Raw genomic sequence first — 17,515 nt, forward strand, 5'->3', positions numbered from 1 at the left:
GTCATTATGATGATGTCAGCGTAGTTCAAACGACGGGTCCTTCCTTCTATCTTTGGCTCGGAGAAATCGTGTCATTCTACGCACTGTGCACTTGCTGGCCTGAAGACAGTATCGATGTTGGATGTTGATGGTGTTGAAAATTGTCCTCTCTCTTCCACGGTTCGTCCACGACGAAGCCTCAGCTGACAACAAACCTGGCTCCAAGACTGTCCCATGAGACGTCAAAGTTAACTCTGATAGGATCCTGGGTCACAGACCACGGGTTGCTTGACTCGCCGTTGAAGTTAGCTGACTACGAGGCCATGGGAGCAGCCCGACGAGTTCATATGGCAGTGGAGGATGCCAGTAATTGGGCAGAAAAGCTGCTGGTAAAATAACTCGAAGGAAGAGAGCTCGAAGGACAGCTCAGACTCAGAGGACTAAACCATACCATACCCCATGACTCCTAGACATAGCCATACGCTCTAATAAACCCACATTCATCACTTGGGGATTGAAACTACTCGCGCTTTGCTTTCAGATACTGAATGTTTCCGAGCACGAAATTCTCTTGTCGTGTCGTCTAATATTTCATCAGGACCTCCGGAGGTCCGGCGTCATTTTTTTCCCAACACAGCAAATCCCACAGTAGGTATGTATCAGCGTGTGTAGAATATGCATGTCGGTCTCAGTTCAGACGACCTGCCGGCAATCTCCGCTCTTGTGCAGTGCTGCAGTCTGGTGCGCTCGGCCCCGAGACGAGTTCATAAAACGAGGACTGCAACGCTCCTGTTCAATGAAACCATCGTCATCAGCAACATCCGCTTCTTTTATTTCATTTTTCAATCTTCATAAGTCATAGAACGCTACCTTCGCGATAATTGAGTGCTAATCAAAACCCACATATCTCATTCCGTCTCGCAATGTCTACACCAATTCATAATGTCGCCATCATTGGCGTGAGTGCTGCCCCATTTGTAACCTCTGGACCTCATATGCTTACTCGTTGCAGGCGACCGGTCAGATTGGCTCGCAGATAGCCAAGGCCCTGCTCAAGTCTGGCTTTACTGTCACGGCCATCCAGCGTTCCGAATCCACCAAACCCGCCCCCGCAGGCACAAAATCCGTCAAGCTCGATGTCAATGACGTCAACGCTCTCACTACAGCATTTGCCGGCCACGATGCGGTGATCTCGGCCATGCCAGACCCCATTGTTCTGGCGAACCAGAAGCCCTGGATCGACGCAGCCATCGCCGCCGGGGTGAAGAGGATTTTCCCTTCAGAGTACAGCACCAACGTTGATTCGCCGCTGGCCGAGGGCCTGCCCATCGTCACCGACAAGGTGCGGACCCGTCGCTATCTCATCGAGCAGCTCTCCAAGACCGGCGGTAAGTCGAGCTGGACGAGCATCAACAACGGGCCCTTCTTCGAGCTCGTCCTGGCCATCGGCGGCTTGGGCCCCAACTTCCAGACCAAGACGGCCACGTACCACAACGGTGGCGGAAACCCGATCGGGACGACGAGGACATCCGACGTTGCCGAGACGGTTGCCAAGGTCCTCCGCAACGAGAACGGGCTGTACAAGGAGGCGGAGAACAAGTCCGTGTACATCCACTCGGCGGCCGTGACCGAGAAGCAGTTGACCGCGCTGGCCGAGAAGATTACCGGCCACGCCTTTCCGGCGGAGGACTTGGACGTGGAGCACCTTTACCAGGACGCCAAGGCCAAGCTCGAGAAGGGCGACATGTCGGGCATGATGCAGTTCTACAACCAGATGATGTATGGCAAGGGGTACGGCGGCAGCGAGAGCTTCCAGGAGATGAGCTGGAACGAGAAGGTCGGGCTGAAGGCAATGACCGAGGCTGAGATTGAGGGCGTGGTTCGGGACCTCGCCCAGAAGACTGGCCTGGCAAATTAGTGAAGAGTGAAACGAGATTTCATTGTAATATTCTCCCTAATCGAACACGTATTCCTTATATCAAACAATCTTGGCTCCCAAGCCACTTGCGCCGCTCCGCTAAATGACAGCACACACCGACCCTTAAAGCTTCGACCGTCCCCTCCAGGCCTGGCCCATCTCGTCCCTGAATGTCGCCAGCTCGTTCCTCTTGCTGTCGCCGCCGTGGCTGACCTGCACCGGCTCATCGAACACAGACTTGGCCTGCTTCTCTTGCCTCTTCTCCGTCTCGACGTACTCTCGCTCGCCCTCGCCGATGTACAGCTGCCGGGGGCGCCAGATCTTGACGCCTCCCTTCTGCAGCATCTGCTGCCTCCAGTGCGCCAGCCATCCCACGCAGCGGGGCACGGCGAACAGGACCGGGTAGAAGTCCAGCGGGAAGCCCATGGCCTGGTAGATGAGGCCGGAGTAGAAGTCAACGTTGGGGTACAGGTTGCGCTTCTTCATGAACTCGCTCTCGCGCGCGTACTGCGCCAGCGTCAGGGCCGTGTCGAGGAGCTGGTTGCGGCCCGTCACCGCGAAGACCTCCTCCGCCAGCTGCCTGATGGCGGTCGAGCGGGGGTCCACGTTCTTGTAGACGCGGTGCCCGAAGCCGACCAGCACCCGCTCCCTCTTCTCGACCTTCGCCATGAACGCGGGCACGTTCTCGGGGCTGCCGATCTCCATCAGCATGCGGATCGCACTCTCGCTCGCGCCGCCGTGGCTTGGCCCGTAGAGCGCGGCGCAGCCGGCCGACACGACGCTGTAGGGGTCGACCAGACTGGATCCGACCTGCAAGACCGTCGCCGTGGAGCAGTTCACCTCGTGGTCGGCGTGGATGATGAAGAGCGCATCGAGAGCCTTCTCCAGCACCGGGTGAGGCTGGTACTCGTGCCCGCTCAGGTGGTCGAGCAGGTACAGAAAGTTGCCCGTGTAGCTGAGCCCCTGCGCAGGGCGGTTGAACGGTCTTCCCTGACGCATGCGGTACGACGCGGCCGCCAGAGTGGGCGCCTTGCCGATGATACGCAGGATCTGCTTGTCGAGCATCTTGAGGGCGTCCATGTCGCCCGCGGCGGCGTTGGTGTACAGCTTTTGCCCCTGCAAGCTGGGGTTCGACTCGGGCGCAAAGGCACCCAGGGCAGAGAAGGACGACTGCAGCATGGCCATGGGATGGGTGTCGTACCGGAAGGACTTGAGCAGGCCCTCAATATCGCTGTGGATGTAGGTGTGGTGCATGATCTCGTCCTGCCACCTGCCATACTGCGACTTGGTGGGGAGCTCGCCGTAGATGAGCAGGAAGGCGGACTCGAGGAAATGCGACTTGTTGACGAGTTGCTGGATGGGGTATCCGCGGTACCGGAGGATGCCCTCCTGGCCGTTGATGTATGTGATGGTGCTCTGGACCACGGCGGTGTTCATGTAGGCCGGGTCATAAACGCGCAGGCCCTGGTCGGTCTCATCTTCCGGGCGGTCGTTCCCGCGGGCCGACTTGATTTTCTTGATGTCCGTAGCCAGCACTGAGTTGTTCTTGATGGGGAGCTCATACGACTGCCCGGTGCGGTTGTCGACGATGGTGAGCGACTGGCGAGGTGCGCCGGTTGCGCCACGTGACGCGTTCTTTGCCACAGTAACCATGCTGAGATGAGAGCTTGACGTGAGAGTGGAATTGGCCAGGAAATGAGATGACAGCAGCGAGGACAATGGCTTTGAATAGGCGTTACAGGCCGGACGTACGGAATTCAGATGCAAAGCAACGTGCCGCGAAACGCGTCTCCCGAGCAGCTGAAAGAGGTGCCGAGAGGTCGGTTGACGTCGGGAGATCGGCAACATTGCCCCGTGTGCCGAGGTTGTTCTTAGCTCCCCCACTGATTCCCCAGGGACAGGAGCTGGCGCTAGCTGCATTGGCACATGCCAGGGGTGCTACAGTGTGTGGCTGTGGCTGTTAACCATCACGGTGGCCATGACATCAGCGCTGGGGCCACCGTTCGTACCAAACGTTCCTCGGCGCAAGCAGTTTCATGCACGCACCGTGCACGAGTCGAGGTTGATGATATCTGCTCCTCACGATCCTTAATAATATGCATTACTTCTCTGCTAGGTGTTTCTCCAGGCAGGTCTGCGCACAGGTCGAGTCTGGGGGGGGTTTTCGGGATGCATTTATTTGCTCGCTGTACCCGCCACCCATTTCACCAAAGACGATCAAAATTGTACAACTAGATGAGAAGGAATCTTTGGCAGGTCCAAAATGCAACTTCATCCTACTTTATTACTCAGTGACGGCCCTATATTCCAAATTATTTTCTTGTCTTCCTTGGGCAGAAAACACAGCATGTGCTTTTTCAATATGCTCCAATTCCCTCACGGTAAATAAACCTTTCTACTGTACCTAAGACAAGATGTCCCTCCCAGGCAATGCTCTCAGCTATTAACACGTGAAACCACAATGTCTGTCATATTTTCTGAGTACGTTTTACTGAGGCATTGCATTGGGACAGGGGCAGTATATGTGCCGCATCACTTGGTGTATTGACGCTCCTGTTGTCGTCCTCCAGAGGGTCTGCATGACTTCAATCATTGCTGAACCGACGCCGTTAATATTGGTGTCTTTTCCCGACAAAATGCTTAGTTTGGTTACGATCAGGCATCATAATCCACAAAATATAAACCCAAGTGTGTAGAACCGCATCAAGAAGAAACTGGCCTCTTTGTTTCCCATTCCGTGTTTGGATTGGGCTTGAAAGATCGACTGCATCAGTACAACATGAATTTATGCACATCTATCAATGTCAGTAACTAAATATACAAACAATCAAAAGCGAATGCAGGGTATCTTGAGCGGCGACTAGTAAAACAGGCACCCCCACCAACGCGAGTTATTAAGCTTCCCCGCAAGCCGCCTAAATGCCCCAAGGAGATGGAGTTCCGCAGTTGGGGTACCTTGCCGTGCATGCCTCCTCCGTCTACTCCGCATTCTAGTAACGCAGATCGCTTCCTTCTCCAAGGGGCATTTCAAGTTGCCGCTCCTCTGCTTCCTCTGTTCGACGATCCTTCGAATGGTCTCGGGCTAATTGTTGGCGTATCCGACGTCACTTACCAGAATACCGGGATAGAGGAGGGGTTGTGATGCGATTCGGGGTCCCGATTCTCCCGGATCGCCCTCCGTGTGGAGGAATTTAACCTGGCAATTATTCCGGGTAAATTGCTACAAAATGGCGGGATGGCCAGCTTTTTCTCAAGCAATGGATAGTTGCAACGGTTGTGGGACAAGGTTTAGCTTCGTCGCCTCGTACAAGTCATCATGTTACTCGCTACGCTGTTCTGCGTGGCCTTGCTACCAGCTTCCGCTTTGGGACGCATCGACAGGTGAGGCATTGGCCATCCAGAATGGGGCTTTTGCTTATTGTTCCCAGACAACGAATCGTTTCCCAGTTCAATGTTGTCCGCACCAACTTGATAGATAACAATACTACACCTTTGCAAGTCGGCAATGGCAATTTTGCTTTTAATGTGGACAATACGGGCATGCAGGTGGGCTTACCATGACCACCTACTCCCCTGTAGAGTTGCTGAATGTGCGAATTTCAGACATTTTTGCCCTTCAACACGCTCTCCAGCTGGGCATGGCATAACGACTCGCTGCCAACGAATGGGTGGGTCAATCATGAATGGTCCTTCATCTATGACACAGATTCTGACTCTGTGGCTGCAGCGAGAAACTCAGCGACTATACGGGCGTTCCCATGCTGACCCACGGCCGGAATGTTTCCTACGATATCCCCGTCTCCAAACTGCCCCAGGTCTCGCAGTGGCTGATTGGGAACCCCAATCGCATCAACCTGGGTCGAATCGGCCTCAAATACAAGGGCGAAACTCTTTCCGCGACGCAAATTGCGGAACCGAAACAAGAACTTGACTTATGGGGTGGCTTCATCACGTCGACGTTCAATGTCGATGGCGAGGCTGTCAAGGTAGTCACCCAGGGAGACTTTGATTCTGACGCCGTCACCTTCAAGGTCGATTCCGAGCATCTATCGTCGGGCGACTTGGAAATTGAGCTCGACTTCCCGTACCCGCCGATTCACACGACGACCTATAAGTACGAAGTGTTTGCGGGCGTCTACAACTTCCCGCTGAACCACACCACCCGGATTGTCAAGAGCTGTGGGCGGCCTGACTTGGTGCATATCTACCACGAGCTGCAGGAGACCAGCTACTTCGTCAACCTCCGGTGGCCGCTTGAATCGCCCCTCGAGCTTTCGAGGAATGAGCCAGAGGGATCTGATAAGGTCACCGCCCACCGATACACTCTGTCCTCGGCGCGCGCCTCCAACCAGTCTTCGAGCTCGGTGACATTCACTGCGCACTTCTCGCCGCAACGCCAAGAACCCAGACCCCCATCTGAGATCCAGGAGCAAAGCTTAGATGAGTGGCACGACTACTGGAACGAGGGTGGTTTCGTTGACCTGACCCTGTCGTCAAATCCTAACGCAACTGAGCTGCAAAGGCGGATCATACTGTCGCAATATCATGTTCGCGTCAACAGTGCAGCATCCGGACAGTCGCCTCAGGAGAGTGGATTGATGAATAATGGGTGGTACGGTGAGTAAAATTGTCTCTTGTTAACGGCCCAGATAGAAAATGGCTGATTACTGGACAGGAAAGTTTCACATGGAAATGGTTGTATGGCACAACGCTCACTGGGTGACGTGGGGTCGGAAGAAGTACTTCGATAACATCTTCCCGGCGCTCTATGAGACACTTCTGCCTACATCATTCGCCAGGGCTAAAGCTATGGGATGGAAAGGAGCAAGGTAAGCTCATCCACAATCGAGCTGAATCTCTAATAATCTAACAAATGCCTTTAGATGGCCTAAAATGACCGAACTGGGGACTGGTGTCAGCTCTCCTGGCGGCATCAACGGTCTCTTACTATGGCAACAGGTCAGCTACCACTTATCTCCATGGCTTCTCGGAAAATTTATACTAAAGCGAACAGCCGCATCCCATGTACTTGGCAGAGCTGGCTTATCAGGCATCGCCGACTAGCGAGACCTTGCAACGCTGGGATGCAGTCCTCACGGCTACGGCGGACTACATGGCGTCTTATGCTTGGAAGAATGAGAGCTCTGGCCACTATGACTTGGGACCACCGTAAGTTCATTGATTTAATTTAGAAGAACACTTGAAACTAACTACCAAACTATTTAGCTCATACGGAGTTACCGAAAACACACCTCCTGCTCAGACACTTAACTTGGCATACGAAGTAAGTGCAACCGAGTTGATATCATGAAACCCCTTCTCATTTTGATGCAGGTCTCTTACTGGAGGTACGGGCTTGACCTCGCTCGTGAATGGAAGAAGAGATTGGGCCAGCCCGTCCCGGAGGAATGGACAACCGTGGCCGAAAACCTCGCGCCTCCTCCGCAGATAGATGGTCTCTATGCTGTCTACGAAGGGCTGAACAGCTCATGGTGGAACGATCCGGCGCTCAACGGGGATCCACGCAGCCTTATCATGATGCAAGGCGTGCTCCCAGACACTCCTGCCGTCGATCCAGAGGTCGCCCTCAGGACAGCCGACAAAGTGTGGGAGGTCTGGACGGATCAAAAGATCCGCGGTTGGGGACGGCCCGTGTTGGCCATTAACTCTGCTCGGATTGGGAACCCAGAGAGAGCTATTTATCACTTAACCGCCTACAGCTACTGGAAATTCGACGATGCCGGCTACGCTATTCGTGGTGGCGACGGTGAGTTTTCAGCCATAGCTGTTCCGCGTCAACTTCACTCACTTACTTTGCAGGTGGTACTCCTCCTCCTTTCATGCCGGGTAATGCAGGCTTTCTCTACGCAGGCAAGTTTAGGCTCATCGAGTCTCATGTTCAATAACTTTGAAATTAGAATCACTAACATATACATCCAGTCGCATACATGATTGGTGGGTGGCAGGGTTCCGAAGGAGATGCACCTGGCTTCCCGAAAGATGGTGGTTGGGTTGTGAAGCATGAAGGGCTGCAAAAGGCACCTTAAGTAGCGTAGGCGTATCAAAAATGACCGAGCCGCCTGAGTTGCTATCAAAAAAAAAAAAAAACGACCTTTCTGTTCAATGAGGGAATTGTGCAGCTTCAGCCCATCTAAAAATAAAGAACCATTGTATTGAGGTTTCTTTTCAATAATTATAAAAAGTCTTTGTTTTTGTCTACCACTCTCTAATCTCGCCACCGGGTCCGATAAATCCTGGGCTGACCCACGCCTTCGCATCCTTAGACAGCTCGCGAACCTGCGCCTCGTCAATCTCAATGCCAAGCCCCGGCCCTGTAAGAAGATCAATGTATCCGTCCGTCACCTTCCACACCTCAGGGTTGAGAGTGTAACTCGTCAGATCCTGGCCGGTGCTGTTGTAGTGGATTCCCAAGCTCATCTCTTGGATCACAAAGTTTGGCGAAGCGAGGTCGACCTGTACGTTGGCAGCCAAGGCAATTGGCCCCAAGGGGCAGTGCGGCGCCAGGGCAACATCGTACGTCTCAGCCATGGCCGCGATGCGTCGCATCTCGGAGATGCCTCCCACGTGCGAAATATCCGGCTGCAGAATATCCACACAGCCTGCCTCTAGGAAAGGCTTCACGTCCCAGCGACTGTGAAGTCGCTCGCCCAGAGCGATGGGGATAGATGTGAGGTGGCTGAGCTCCTTGATACCTCCCAGATGCTCGGACAGTAGGGGCTCCTCGATGAAAAGGGGACGATGAGGCTCCAGGGCCTTGGCGAGTTGCTTGGCCATCGGCTTATGCACGCGACCGTGGAAATCCACACCAGCATCCATGCCCAGAGCCTTAACGACCTTGACGCGCTCAACGGCAGCGTCAAGGGCGGCGGGTGAATCGAGCCATCCGAGGTCCTCAGTACCATTCATCTTGACGGCAGTGAATCCCTGCTCCTTTCTTGCAAGCCTAAAAGAAAAAAGAAGAGTCAATGCGTTGTTTCTCAGGATGAAATATTTAGTGGGGGCACGAACGCTTGCTTCTCGACGTCGTTTGGCCGATCTCCGCCAATCCAGGCGTAGACTTTGAGCTTGTCTCTGACCTTTCCACCCAGCAGCTGCCAAATAGGGACCCCGAGCTTGCGTGCTGCAGGATGTTAGCTCCAGTGTGTAATTTGGGTCCACGTGGATCTGCTGACCTTTCAAATCCCACAAGGCAATGTCGATGCCTGCCAATGCGCTCATAAAAACAGGGCCGCCGCGGTAGAATGTCGTTCGCCAGGACATTTGCCAGATGTGCTCGATATCACTGCGACAAGTTAGCTTTCAAACTTTCATGTGCATTCATGGGTGTCCCAGCTTACTCTGCGTCCATGCCCGAGTATCTCTCAAACCACGCGTCCAGGCAACCCTCCACCGCTTGAGTGTGGCCCTCCAAAGAGGCTTCGCCCCAGCCGACGTTTCCATCTTCATCGGTGATCTTCACGAAAAGCCACCTGGGTGGCACCCGGAAGTATTCCATCGTCGCTATTTTCCCCATGACTGAGTCGATTATAACGGCAATACTAAGTGTTGGGTTGTTTGCTTGACTGGCAAGTGGAAGAAGATGGGCTGCGGTGTCTGAGCTGGATAGATGGACACTCTCCAAATACAAGCTGTTTTGAGGCAATCGTGAGCTAATATTGCCATGATAAAGCGGAGCTTGACGGAGTTGAGCCACGGGAAAGTCGGAAGGAAGTCCGGAACCTCGCCGAGCCGCCTGGTCAGCCGCCTCCTCAGCCGCATCACTCTCCCGTCCGATCTCCGCTTTGACCCCCGTCGGAATGGCGCGGCCATTACCCGGCTGTAAAAAGTGGACGGAGAACGTGCGGGATGGGCAGTGCGGGGTTCGGCACACCCTCACCCGAGTAGTTTCTGAGGGGCAAAGAGGAGGTGCGGGGTCTCGGTGTGCGCTTTTCCGCCAGGTGAGGGAAAAGGCTGTCGGAAAAGGCTCACCGAGGGACTGGCACAGCTGGGCTGGTTTAATTGGTGGCTCATCAAAATTCCATGTCTATTCCCGATTCTATCGCAAGCTACGGAATATGGGATATTCTATTTCCAGGTCTATGCAGTGCCCGCTCTGATCTTCTTCTGCTGTGCCACCCACGTCTCTACCGCCTTCTTCAGCGTCTCCGGGTCGGACTCGCCAAAGATGTCCACGCCGAGACGGGCCGGGAAGTTGTAGCGGTGGTTCCTGTCCAGGGCGTTGATCTTCTCAAAAACGTCCTTGGGCAGCTCAAAGACTAGTTCAAGTCAGCGACCAGTACTTTCATGGAAGCTTCCAAAAATGATCACGTACCTTCAAAGTTCTTCTCGATTCTGGAAGGAGTAACAGACTTGGGAAGCACAACGGTTCCTCTCTGAATAGACCAGCTGATAAGGATCTGGGCCGGCTCCTTGCCCAAAGACTTTGCGAGCTCGATGATGGTGGGGTCATCGACGGCACTACACGCCATTAGCACGCGGGTCTTAGACAACGCGAATGCCATATGAAGGGCTCTTACCGAGGCAGGTTGTAAATGTTGTTGGCAAGGGGGCTGTACGCCGTGACTACAATACCCTGCATTCACCCCAGATTAGCGAGCGCCGCAGAATGCAATCAGGGATTCTTTTTCTCCGTCGGCTTACCTTCTCCTTGGACCAGGCCAGCAGGTCGGGCTGCTGCAGGTACGGGTGCGCCTCGATCTGGTTCACTGCCGGCTTAATCTCGGCCGTCTTCCACAGCTCCTCGATCTTCTCGCGTGTGAAGTTGGAGACACCGATGCTACGGATCTTGCCCTTCTTGACCAGTGCCTCCAAGGCCTTCCAGGTCTCGGCGACGGGAACGTCAATCACGTCCACAGCCTCCGTCACCGGATGCAAGGGGAAGCGGTTGACATCGTCCTCCTTTCTGAATGACACGGGCCAGTGAATCTAATGCACGACATATTGCGTTAGGCGGGCTGAGAAGGTGGTGGGTACAAATCGGTGAAGCCTTACCAGGTACAGGTCGACATAGTCTGTCTGCAGGTCGCTGAGGGTAATGTCTAGTGCGGTCTCGACGTCCTCGGCCTTGTGGTGAGTGTTCCAAAGCTTACTGGTGATCTGAGACAAGGATCAGCCGTTGAGGTTCCCGCGAACCTTTCATGATTGCACCTACGAAAATGTCTTTTCTGTCAACACCCGCGGCCTTGATACCCTCTCCGACTTCCTTCTCGTTATCATAAACAGCGGCAGCATCAATGTGGCGGTAACCCGACTTCAGAGCATGCTCAACCGCGTTCTTGACCTCGTTGGGCTTGGATTGCTACAAATCAACCGGTTAGGTGCGAGTCGCTACCCCACTGACTGATCACTGCTTACCCAAGTACCCAGACCAACTGCTGGGATCTCATGTCCCGAGAGAAGCTTGAAAGATTGAGCCAGCACCATGATTGCAGAGGTCTGTGTTTGGTGATTCCGTCAACGGATGTGATTGTACAGAAGGATACAGGTGATGAGTTATCCGCGTGTAATGTGTCTATCATATGTCACACCCGCCCAACGTGAATAAATTGCACCCGCTCTTATATCCCCAACTTGAGGCTGTCGACATTCGGTTTCCACTGCAAGATTTCCGCATCACACCATGAGGCGGCAACGGTCCGTTACACGGAATAGCATTATGTAAACCTCTTTTCCGGCCATTGACCCTAGCCGACGATGTCCGACGGCCGGGCCACATAGCGTCGGGATGTTCCCCGCGCGTCTTTTTGCAATACGTCTCCACCCCCGCGTCATCACACCCCGAGAACGCCATCGATTGTGGGCCGGTCTAGTCCCTCGCGACATTGCCGAGGGGCACCGAGACCGGGCTGACACGTTTTCCATCGCGAACGTAAATTGAGGGGTGTCAACAAAAGTCGCAGTAAAAAGATTGCTGCAGTGATACCCAGAGCGCCATTCTCATCCAGTTCACGAGGCATCTCACTTTCATCACGTTCTTCTTGTCCTAATTTCACACAAATCAAAATGGCAGACGTTAGAGTACCCCCCACGGGCGTCTTCGTCCCGGTCCCTACCTTTTTCCACTCTGCATCCGCCTCCTCAGGCGCCCTCCAGCCCAAGGTCGACATCGACACGCAGATCAAGCACAGCGTCTACCTCGCGCAGAATGGAATCCGTGGCTTGGTTCTCCTCGGCTCAACCGGCGAGGCTATTCACCTGAACAAGGCCGAGCGTTATGAGCTCATTGCCGGCGTCAAGAAGGGCCTCGAGGAGGCCGGCTTCCCCGACTACCCCATCATGGCCGGTGTTTTGACGAACGGTATCGACGAGACGCTCGAATGGCTCGAGGATTATGCGAAGGCTGGTGCTCAATGGGGTCTGGTGCTCGTGCCCGGCTACTTTGGCACGGCGGCGAACCAGGAGAACATCAAGGAGTGGTACACCGTTGTTGCCGACAAGAGCCCCTTGCCCATCCTTATGTGAGTACAATGTGGCGATACAATGGTATTCATAAAAACTTTTACTGACGAACACCAGCTACAACTACCCTGGCGTAACAAACAACGTTCTCGTTGAGCCCGATACCTACACGGCCCTCGCCGCACACCCCAAGATTGTCGGATGCAAGATGTGAGCCTCACCAACACCCCAACGCACCCAATTCAATTCTGACATGTTCTAGGTCCCACGGCAACGTCTCCCTTCACATCCAGGTCTCCTCAGACCCGCGCATCGACCACTCCAAGTTCCGCGTCTACAGCGGCTTCGGCCAGCAGCTCGCCCCCATCGTCCTCTTCGGTGCCGCGGGTGTCATCGACGGCCTCGCCGCCTTCTACCCCAAGACAGTCTCGCGCCTTTTCAGCCTGGCGGAAAAGCGCCCGGTCGAGCAGGGCACACTTGAGGAGGTGCAGCGTCTGCAGTACGCCGTCAGCCGCGCCGAGGACTTCATCGGCAAGACGGGCATTCTCGGCATCCGCGAGGGCATCATCCAGAAGGCCGGCTTTGGCGCACTGGAGGGCGGCCGTCTGCCGCTCAAGGGAAGATTGGCGGAGAGCACATGGAAGTCGCTGGACTCGCTCCTGTTGTCTGACATCGAAAAGATTGAGAAATCCCTGTAGATCATCCTAGATTAGAATCCAGGGAGCTTACGAATGCATGATTATTGGCCATGATAACTGCTTCCTTTGGGATATATGCAACGGAAAAGCACACTGCGCGCCCCCAACCAGCCTTTGCCACGAATGCCTAGTATGTCTCAGTGTAGTGTGATGCCATGTGGACCTCAAGACCCGCGAACCATGTATTACCCCGACCCTCGTCGTCCTTTTGCGGGAATGAGTGTCATTCCATGCTCCCCTCGCGCCTTTCCCGGGGCCGACTAACCGGAATATCCAAGGCATGCCGAAAGAAAGGCTTACACAGTTGGTACGTACCGGCTTATTGTCTGTGTATACATTGCGATAGAGTGACTTAAGTATGCATGTGTGTATATCTATCAGGTTCAAATGGTGCTACTTATTACAGAGAAGGAAGCCTTGCCCCATCCCACTAATTTCTGGTGTATTTGACTGATTTTTGTGCGACACTACAACATTACAACACCCAACATCGCCCCTCCCAGTTCAGAGATGCAGCCCTCTATAGCTCCAGTCGTAGGCGGCGAAAGAATGGATTCCAAGCCAATTGCGGCTCAGTTTGAAACCATGGAGGAGGCGGACCCCCAACAGTTCAAGCTTTCCAAAGCCGACGGAGACGTTGCCTTGGCATTCTTCAACCACGAGGACGAGGCACACGACCCGATCGAGCCGGAAGAGGAACGCAAGCTCGTCCGTAAGGTTGATTGGATGATTCTCCCCTACATCTCTGTCTGCTATGCCTTTTTCTACGTAGGTCAGCCTGCCAAGAAGGCTTAACCCGATGCCAAGACTTGTCCTGACATTAGCAGATTGATAAAACCACGTTATCGTACGCCGCCATCTTTGGCATCCAGGATGACCTCAAACTCAAAGGCACCCAGTACAGCTGGCTGTCTTCCATATTCTACTTTGGCTTCTTGGTTTGGGCGCTGCCGACCAACTTTCTCCTTCAGAAATTTCCCATTGCTAAATACCTTGGCATCAACATATTTACTTGGGGTGCCTTCCTCATGCTGCAGGCGGCTGCACCAAATTTTGGGGCCCTGGCTGCTTTGCGTGCCATCAGCGGTGCGGCAGAAGCTTGTGCCGATCCTGCATTCATGATCATCACCAGGTACAATGAGTTTCCCGGCCATATTAAAACTCGGTTCCATTTCATAAGACTAACATTTCCTGAGCATGTGGTACACCCGTCGAGAACAGCCCATCAAGATCGGCCTTTGGTATACGGCCAACGGCGTTGGGATCGCCCTCGGCGGCCTTTTGGGCTACGGTATCGGCAATATTAAGGGCGCTCTAGCCTCTTGGAAATATGAGTTTCTCATCATCGGCGCCCTATGCTGTGCATGGGGCATTGTTATCGCCGTCTTCCTACCGGATAACCCGATCACCAGTAAGAAGTTAAACCAGCGTGAAAAGAGGATTATAATCGAGCGTCTGCGCGAGAACCAAACTGGAGTGGAGAATAAGACTCTTAAGCTTTACCAGGCCCGCGAAGCGTTTACTGACTACAAACTGTACTTCTTTTTCATGATCGCCTTACTACAGGCCATTGTCAATGGTGGAACATCCAATTTTGGCACGCTAATTATTAAAGGCTTCAAATTTTCGACATGTGAGTCCACCAGCTTTTCCAACCACCATCGCTTCTAATGGTTAATGTTTTGGGTGTTACATAGTGGTCACTGCGGTTCTTCAGATTCCTTACGGGGCTTTGATCTTCATCGTCATATTGGCTTGCGTCTTCATCAATGATAGGTTACCGCCCAACAACAGATGTTTTATGTTGGTGCTTTTCTTGCTGCCCAACGTTGCGGGTGCATTTGGAATGCGCTTCGTTCCAGACGAACAGCAAGTGGGAAAACTTATCTGTTACTATGTGAGTGACACTCTAAGAGCACAACTTGGTGCGATCGATGCTAATATAATTTCCCAGCTCACCGGATCGATTAATGCCTCATTCGTTCTTCTCCTATCGCTCCAAACTGCCAATATTGCTGGCCACACCAAGAAGGTGGTCACCTCCGCTTGTCTGTTCTTGGGCTATTGCGTCGGCAACATCGCGGGCCCATTCTTCTACAAATCCAACCAGGCACCCAAGTACGAGTTGGGGATTTGGAGTATGATTGTAGCGCATTTGCTCGAAATATGCATAGTTTTTGCACTGCGATTCCTCTTGAAGTGGGAGAACGACAGGCGCGATCGAGAGCAGGGCGAGGTGACCGATCTTGAATTGGATGCGACGGCATTTGGAGACTTGACAGATCGGGAGAACTTGAATTTTCGGTACATTTACTGATGTTTATGCGACAGAGAATCGCTTACACTTTCACTTTATAGCCTTTCATGATTTGCATGAGTCTCAGCGAAGTCCATAGCCAAGACTAGTTATTATCTTTTGAAATTACTTTCACAAAAGACGATTTCGATACAACAACTAATTTGATCGTGGAACCAGAATAATCACGAAATCAGAATTCAAAGATGTTTCTCACTCGTGACTTCTAGTCCTGCAGTGACACATCACAAGCCGCTGGCTTGGCGTAAGCAGGCCCAACAACAAAACACGGTTACCTTTTATTTTGGAAATCCGGTGCAAAAGCAATTGTAGTATCCGTTGGGATTGGATTTACTCCGCATTTTAACGGCTTTAATTCGGGTCTAGCAGTGGTGGGTGCCCGAGGCCGGTGCATTTCAGGCCGATAGTGATTTCAGGCTGTCTTATCGCTACTTCATTCTCATCTTACTCCATCTTCTCTCGCTGTGCTGGGAACGACTCATCAGGAATATCGCACGTAAGCTGTTTCTTTCGGCATCGCCCATCATGTCTTCTTCTGATATCCCACCTCGGCCGCCCTTTTCATCTCTTCCCCTGGACCCCAACGGTCCCTCCGGGAATGCTTGGGGTTTATACGGGAAAGATGACCGGCTTGGAGCACTTAACCTTCTCACCCCCGCAGTCGTGGCCGCAGCAGCAGCATCGGAAATTCGCACCGGCGACCGGGTGTCGCTGGATTGGGCGCTCAACAACCCTTCACAGCCGAGTTTTGATCGGGCGCCGTTTGAATCGAAACTGGTCAATCGGACGCATCCGAGCGGCGATGAGAGGACCGTCAATGATGATATTCTTCACTTCAACACGCAATGTAGTAGCCAGTGGGATGGATTTAGACATTATGGTCAGAATCTCACACTCCCTGAAAACAAGCATTGTACCTGACATGGGAATCAAGGATACCAACAAGCCAAGAGATACTACAACAACACGACTCAGGAGGACCTAGAAAAGCCTGAAAACATTGGCATTGATGGTGAGTCCGGCATCGCAATTTTCATGCGTTTCGTTCATAGTTCAAACTAATAAGTATATTTCGGCAGCCTGGGTTGAAAAGGGTGGCATCGTCGGCCGGGGTGTCCTCGTTGATTACGCCAGTTTTTGTGCTCGAAACTCAATTCCCCTGGACGCCTTTACCAGCAGCGAGATCTCATTGAAACACTTGCAACAGATCGCCGCCGAGCAACATCTCGTCTTCCGACCCGGCGACATCTTGCTGATCCGGTCCGGCTTCACGGCAGGTTATAACGCCAAAGACGACGCCGCGCAAAAGGCAGTGGCGGCGCGCGCAAGCCCTGACTTCCTCGGCGTTGAGCCTACGAAGGACGTGCTACAGTGGATCTGGGAAACAGGGTTTGCGGCAGTGGCAGGCGATGCACCGAGCTTTGAGAGAGCACCTATCGCGGGGCCTCATACGGCCGTCGGCGGTGCGTGGAAAGGTGAAGCCTGGGAAGGGGAGATGCAAGGAGGTGGTTTGTTGCATCAATGGCTCCTGGCAGGTTGGGGGCTACCTATCGGCGAGATGTTTGACTTGGAGGCTCTGAGTGCAAAGTGCCAGCAGCTGGGGAGATGGTCGTTCTTTCTGAGCAGCGTCCCGTTGAAGGCAAGTCGATGCTCCTCCTGTTTCGCACAGTTCAACGGCCACACGAAAGTTTACTAACATTGAGTACGGATAGGTCCCAGGCGGAGTTGCAAGCCCTCCGAATGCCGTTGCCATCTTTTGAATTCCCAACGGAGACTGCTAGTAATCAAATAGACATATGCGCACTGCATGAATCTCAAATCGTGGTTCTATAAAATACAAATGCTTGTTTTGGTGACCTTGACTCCTTCGCCAGAGTGTAATAAATGCTTACTCACCTGTTCGTAAGAGGATGGATGAGCTGTGTCCCACCCCCGAACTGTATGGCTGGTTGGTGCGTCTGAGATCCCTGGCCAACTGAGATTACAGTGGCCTCTCATGGAAGTTTCTCGTCACGGGCAGCTCCAGGGCGAATTGCTCAACGCCTTTGAAGCTTGGCGAGATTGCTAGTGTAGTATCCTCGAGGTCCCCACTCCAAGTTGGTTTCCGTGATCTCGTGTCGCTCCCATCATCCAGAGAGCCCCAAACTTGCCAGCATATGGCCTGCACATAATGCTACCAAGCCG

The 17,515-nt window shown here is 53.3% G+C and overlaps 7 protein-coding genes across 7 annotated transcripts; 4 read left to right on the forward strand and 3 right to left on the reverse strand.

Moving 5' to 3' along the window:
- Positions 1-902: 902 nt before the first annotated feature.
- EsH8_X_000497 (aromatic alcohol reductase) lies at positions 903-1,897 on the forward strand (the record flags this gene model as incomplete). The annotated part of the gene is made up of 2 exons (XM_083274585.1): positions 903-938; positions 992-1,897. 2 exons carry the CDS (start codon positions 903-905, stop codon positions 1,895-1,897), a joined length of 942 nt encoding a protein of 313 aa, XP_083119977.1.
- Positions 1,898-2,020: 123 nt separating this feature from the next.
- EsH8_X_000498 (citrate synthase-like protein) lies at positions 2,021-3,550 on the reverse strand (the record flags this gene model as incomplete). The annotated part of the gene is made up of 1 exon (XM_083274586.1): positions 2,021-3,550. The coding sequence occupies one exon, from the start codon at positions 3,548-3,550 to the stop codon at positions 2,021-2,023; it is 1,530 nt and encodes a 509-aa protein (XP_083119978.1).
- Positions 3,551-5,655: 2,105 nt separating this feature from the next.
- Positions 5,656-7,944, forward strand: EsH8_X_000499 (Six-hairpin glycosidase-like protein; the record flags this gene model as incomplete). Its single annotated transcript, XM_083274587.1, has 8 exons — positions 5,656-6,514; positions 6,573-6,726; positions 6,781-6,856; positions 6,912-7,066; positions 7,124-7,181; positions 7,232-7,664; positions 7,718-7,744; positions 7,838-7,944. 8 exons carry the CDS (start codon positions 5,656-5,658, stop codon positions 7,942-7,944), a joined length of 1,869 nt encoding a protein of 622 aa, XP_083119979.1.
- Positions 7,945-8,113: 169 nt separating this feature from the next.
- EsH8_X_000500 (D-galactonate dehydratase) lies at positions 8,114-9,431 on the reverse strand (the record flags this gene model as incomplete). Its single annotated transcript, XM_083274588.1, has 4 exons — positions 8,114-8,861; positions 8,927-9,038; positions 9,091-9,200; positions 9,256-9,431. 4 exons carry the CDS (start codon positions 9,429-9,431, stop codon positions 8,114-8,116), a joined length of 1,146 nt encoding a protein of 381 aa, XP_083119980.1.
- Positions 9,432-9,994: 563 nt separating this feature from the next.
- EsH8_X_000501 (aldo/keto reductase) lies at positions 9,995-11,341 on the reverse strand (the record flags this gene model as incomplete). Its single annotated transcript, XM_083274589.1, has 7 exons — positions 9,995-10,173; positions 10,230-10,375; positions 10,435-10,490; positions 10,559-10,843; positions 10,910-11,014; positions 11,070-11,216; positions 11,273-11,341. The coding sequence occupies 7 exons, from the start codon at positions 11,339-11,341 to the stop codon at positions 9,995-9,997; spliced, it is 987 nt and encodes a 328-aa protein (XP_083119981.1).
- Positions 11,342-11,920: 579 nt separating this feature from the next.
- EsH8_X_000502 (dihydrodipicolinate synthase) lies at positions 11,921-13,014 on the forward strand (the record flags this gene model as incomplete). Its single annotated transcript, XM_083274590.1, has 3 exons — positions 11,921-12,375; positions 12,434-12,526; positions 12,579-13,014. 3 exons carry the CDS (start codon positions 11,921-11,923, stop codon positions 13,012-13,014), a joined length of 984 nt encoding a protein of 327 aa, XP_083119982.1.
- Positions 13,015-13,524: 510 nt separating this feature from the next.
- Positions 13,525-17,091, forward strand: EsH8_X_000503 (uncharacterized protein; the record flags this gene model as incomplete). The annotated part of the gene is made up of 8 exons (XM_083274591.1): positions 13,525-13,782; positions 13,842-14,146; positions 14,211-14,647; positions 14,712-14,911; positions 14,969-15,152; positions 16,266-16,343; positions 16,411-16,970; positions 17,044-17,091. The coding sequence occupies 8 exons, from the start codon at positions 13,525-13,527 to the stop codon at positions 17,089-17,091; spliced, it is 2,070 nt and encodes a 689-aa protein (XP_083119983.1).
- Positions 17,092-17,515: the final 424 nt, after the last annotated feature.

Source organism: Colletotrichum jinshuiense, chromosome 10 (assembly GCF_051148585.1).
Source record: "Colletotrichum jinshuiense chromosome 10, complete sequence".
Taxonomy (NCBI): domain Eukaryota; kingdom Fungi; phylum Ascomycota; class Sordariomycetes; order Glomerellales; family Glomerellaceae; genus Colletotrichum; species Colletotrichum jinshuiense.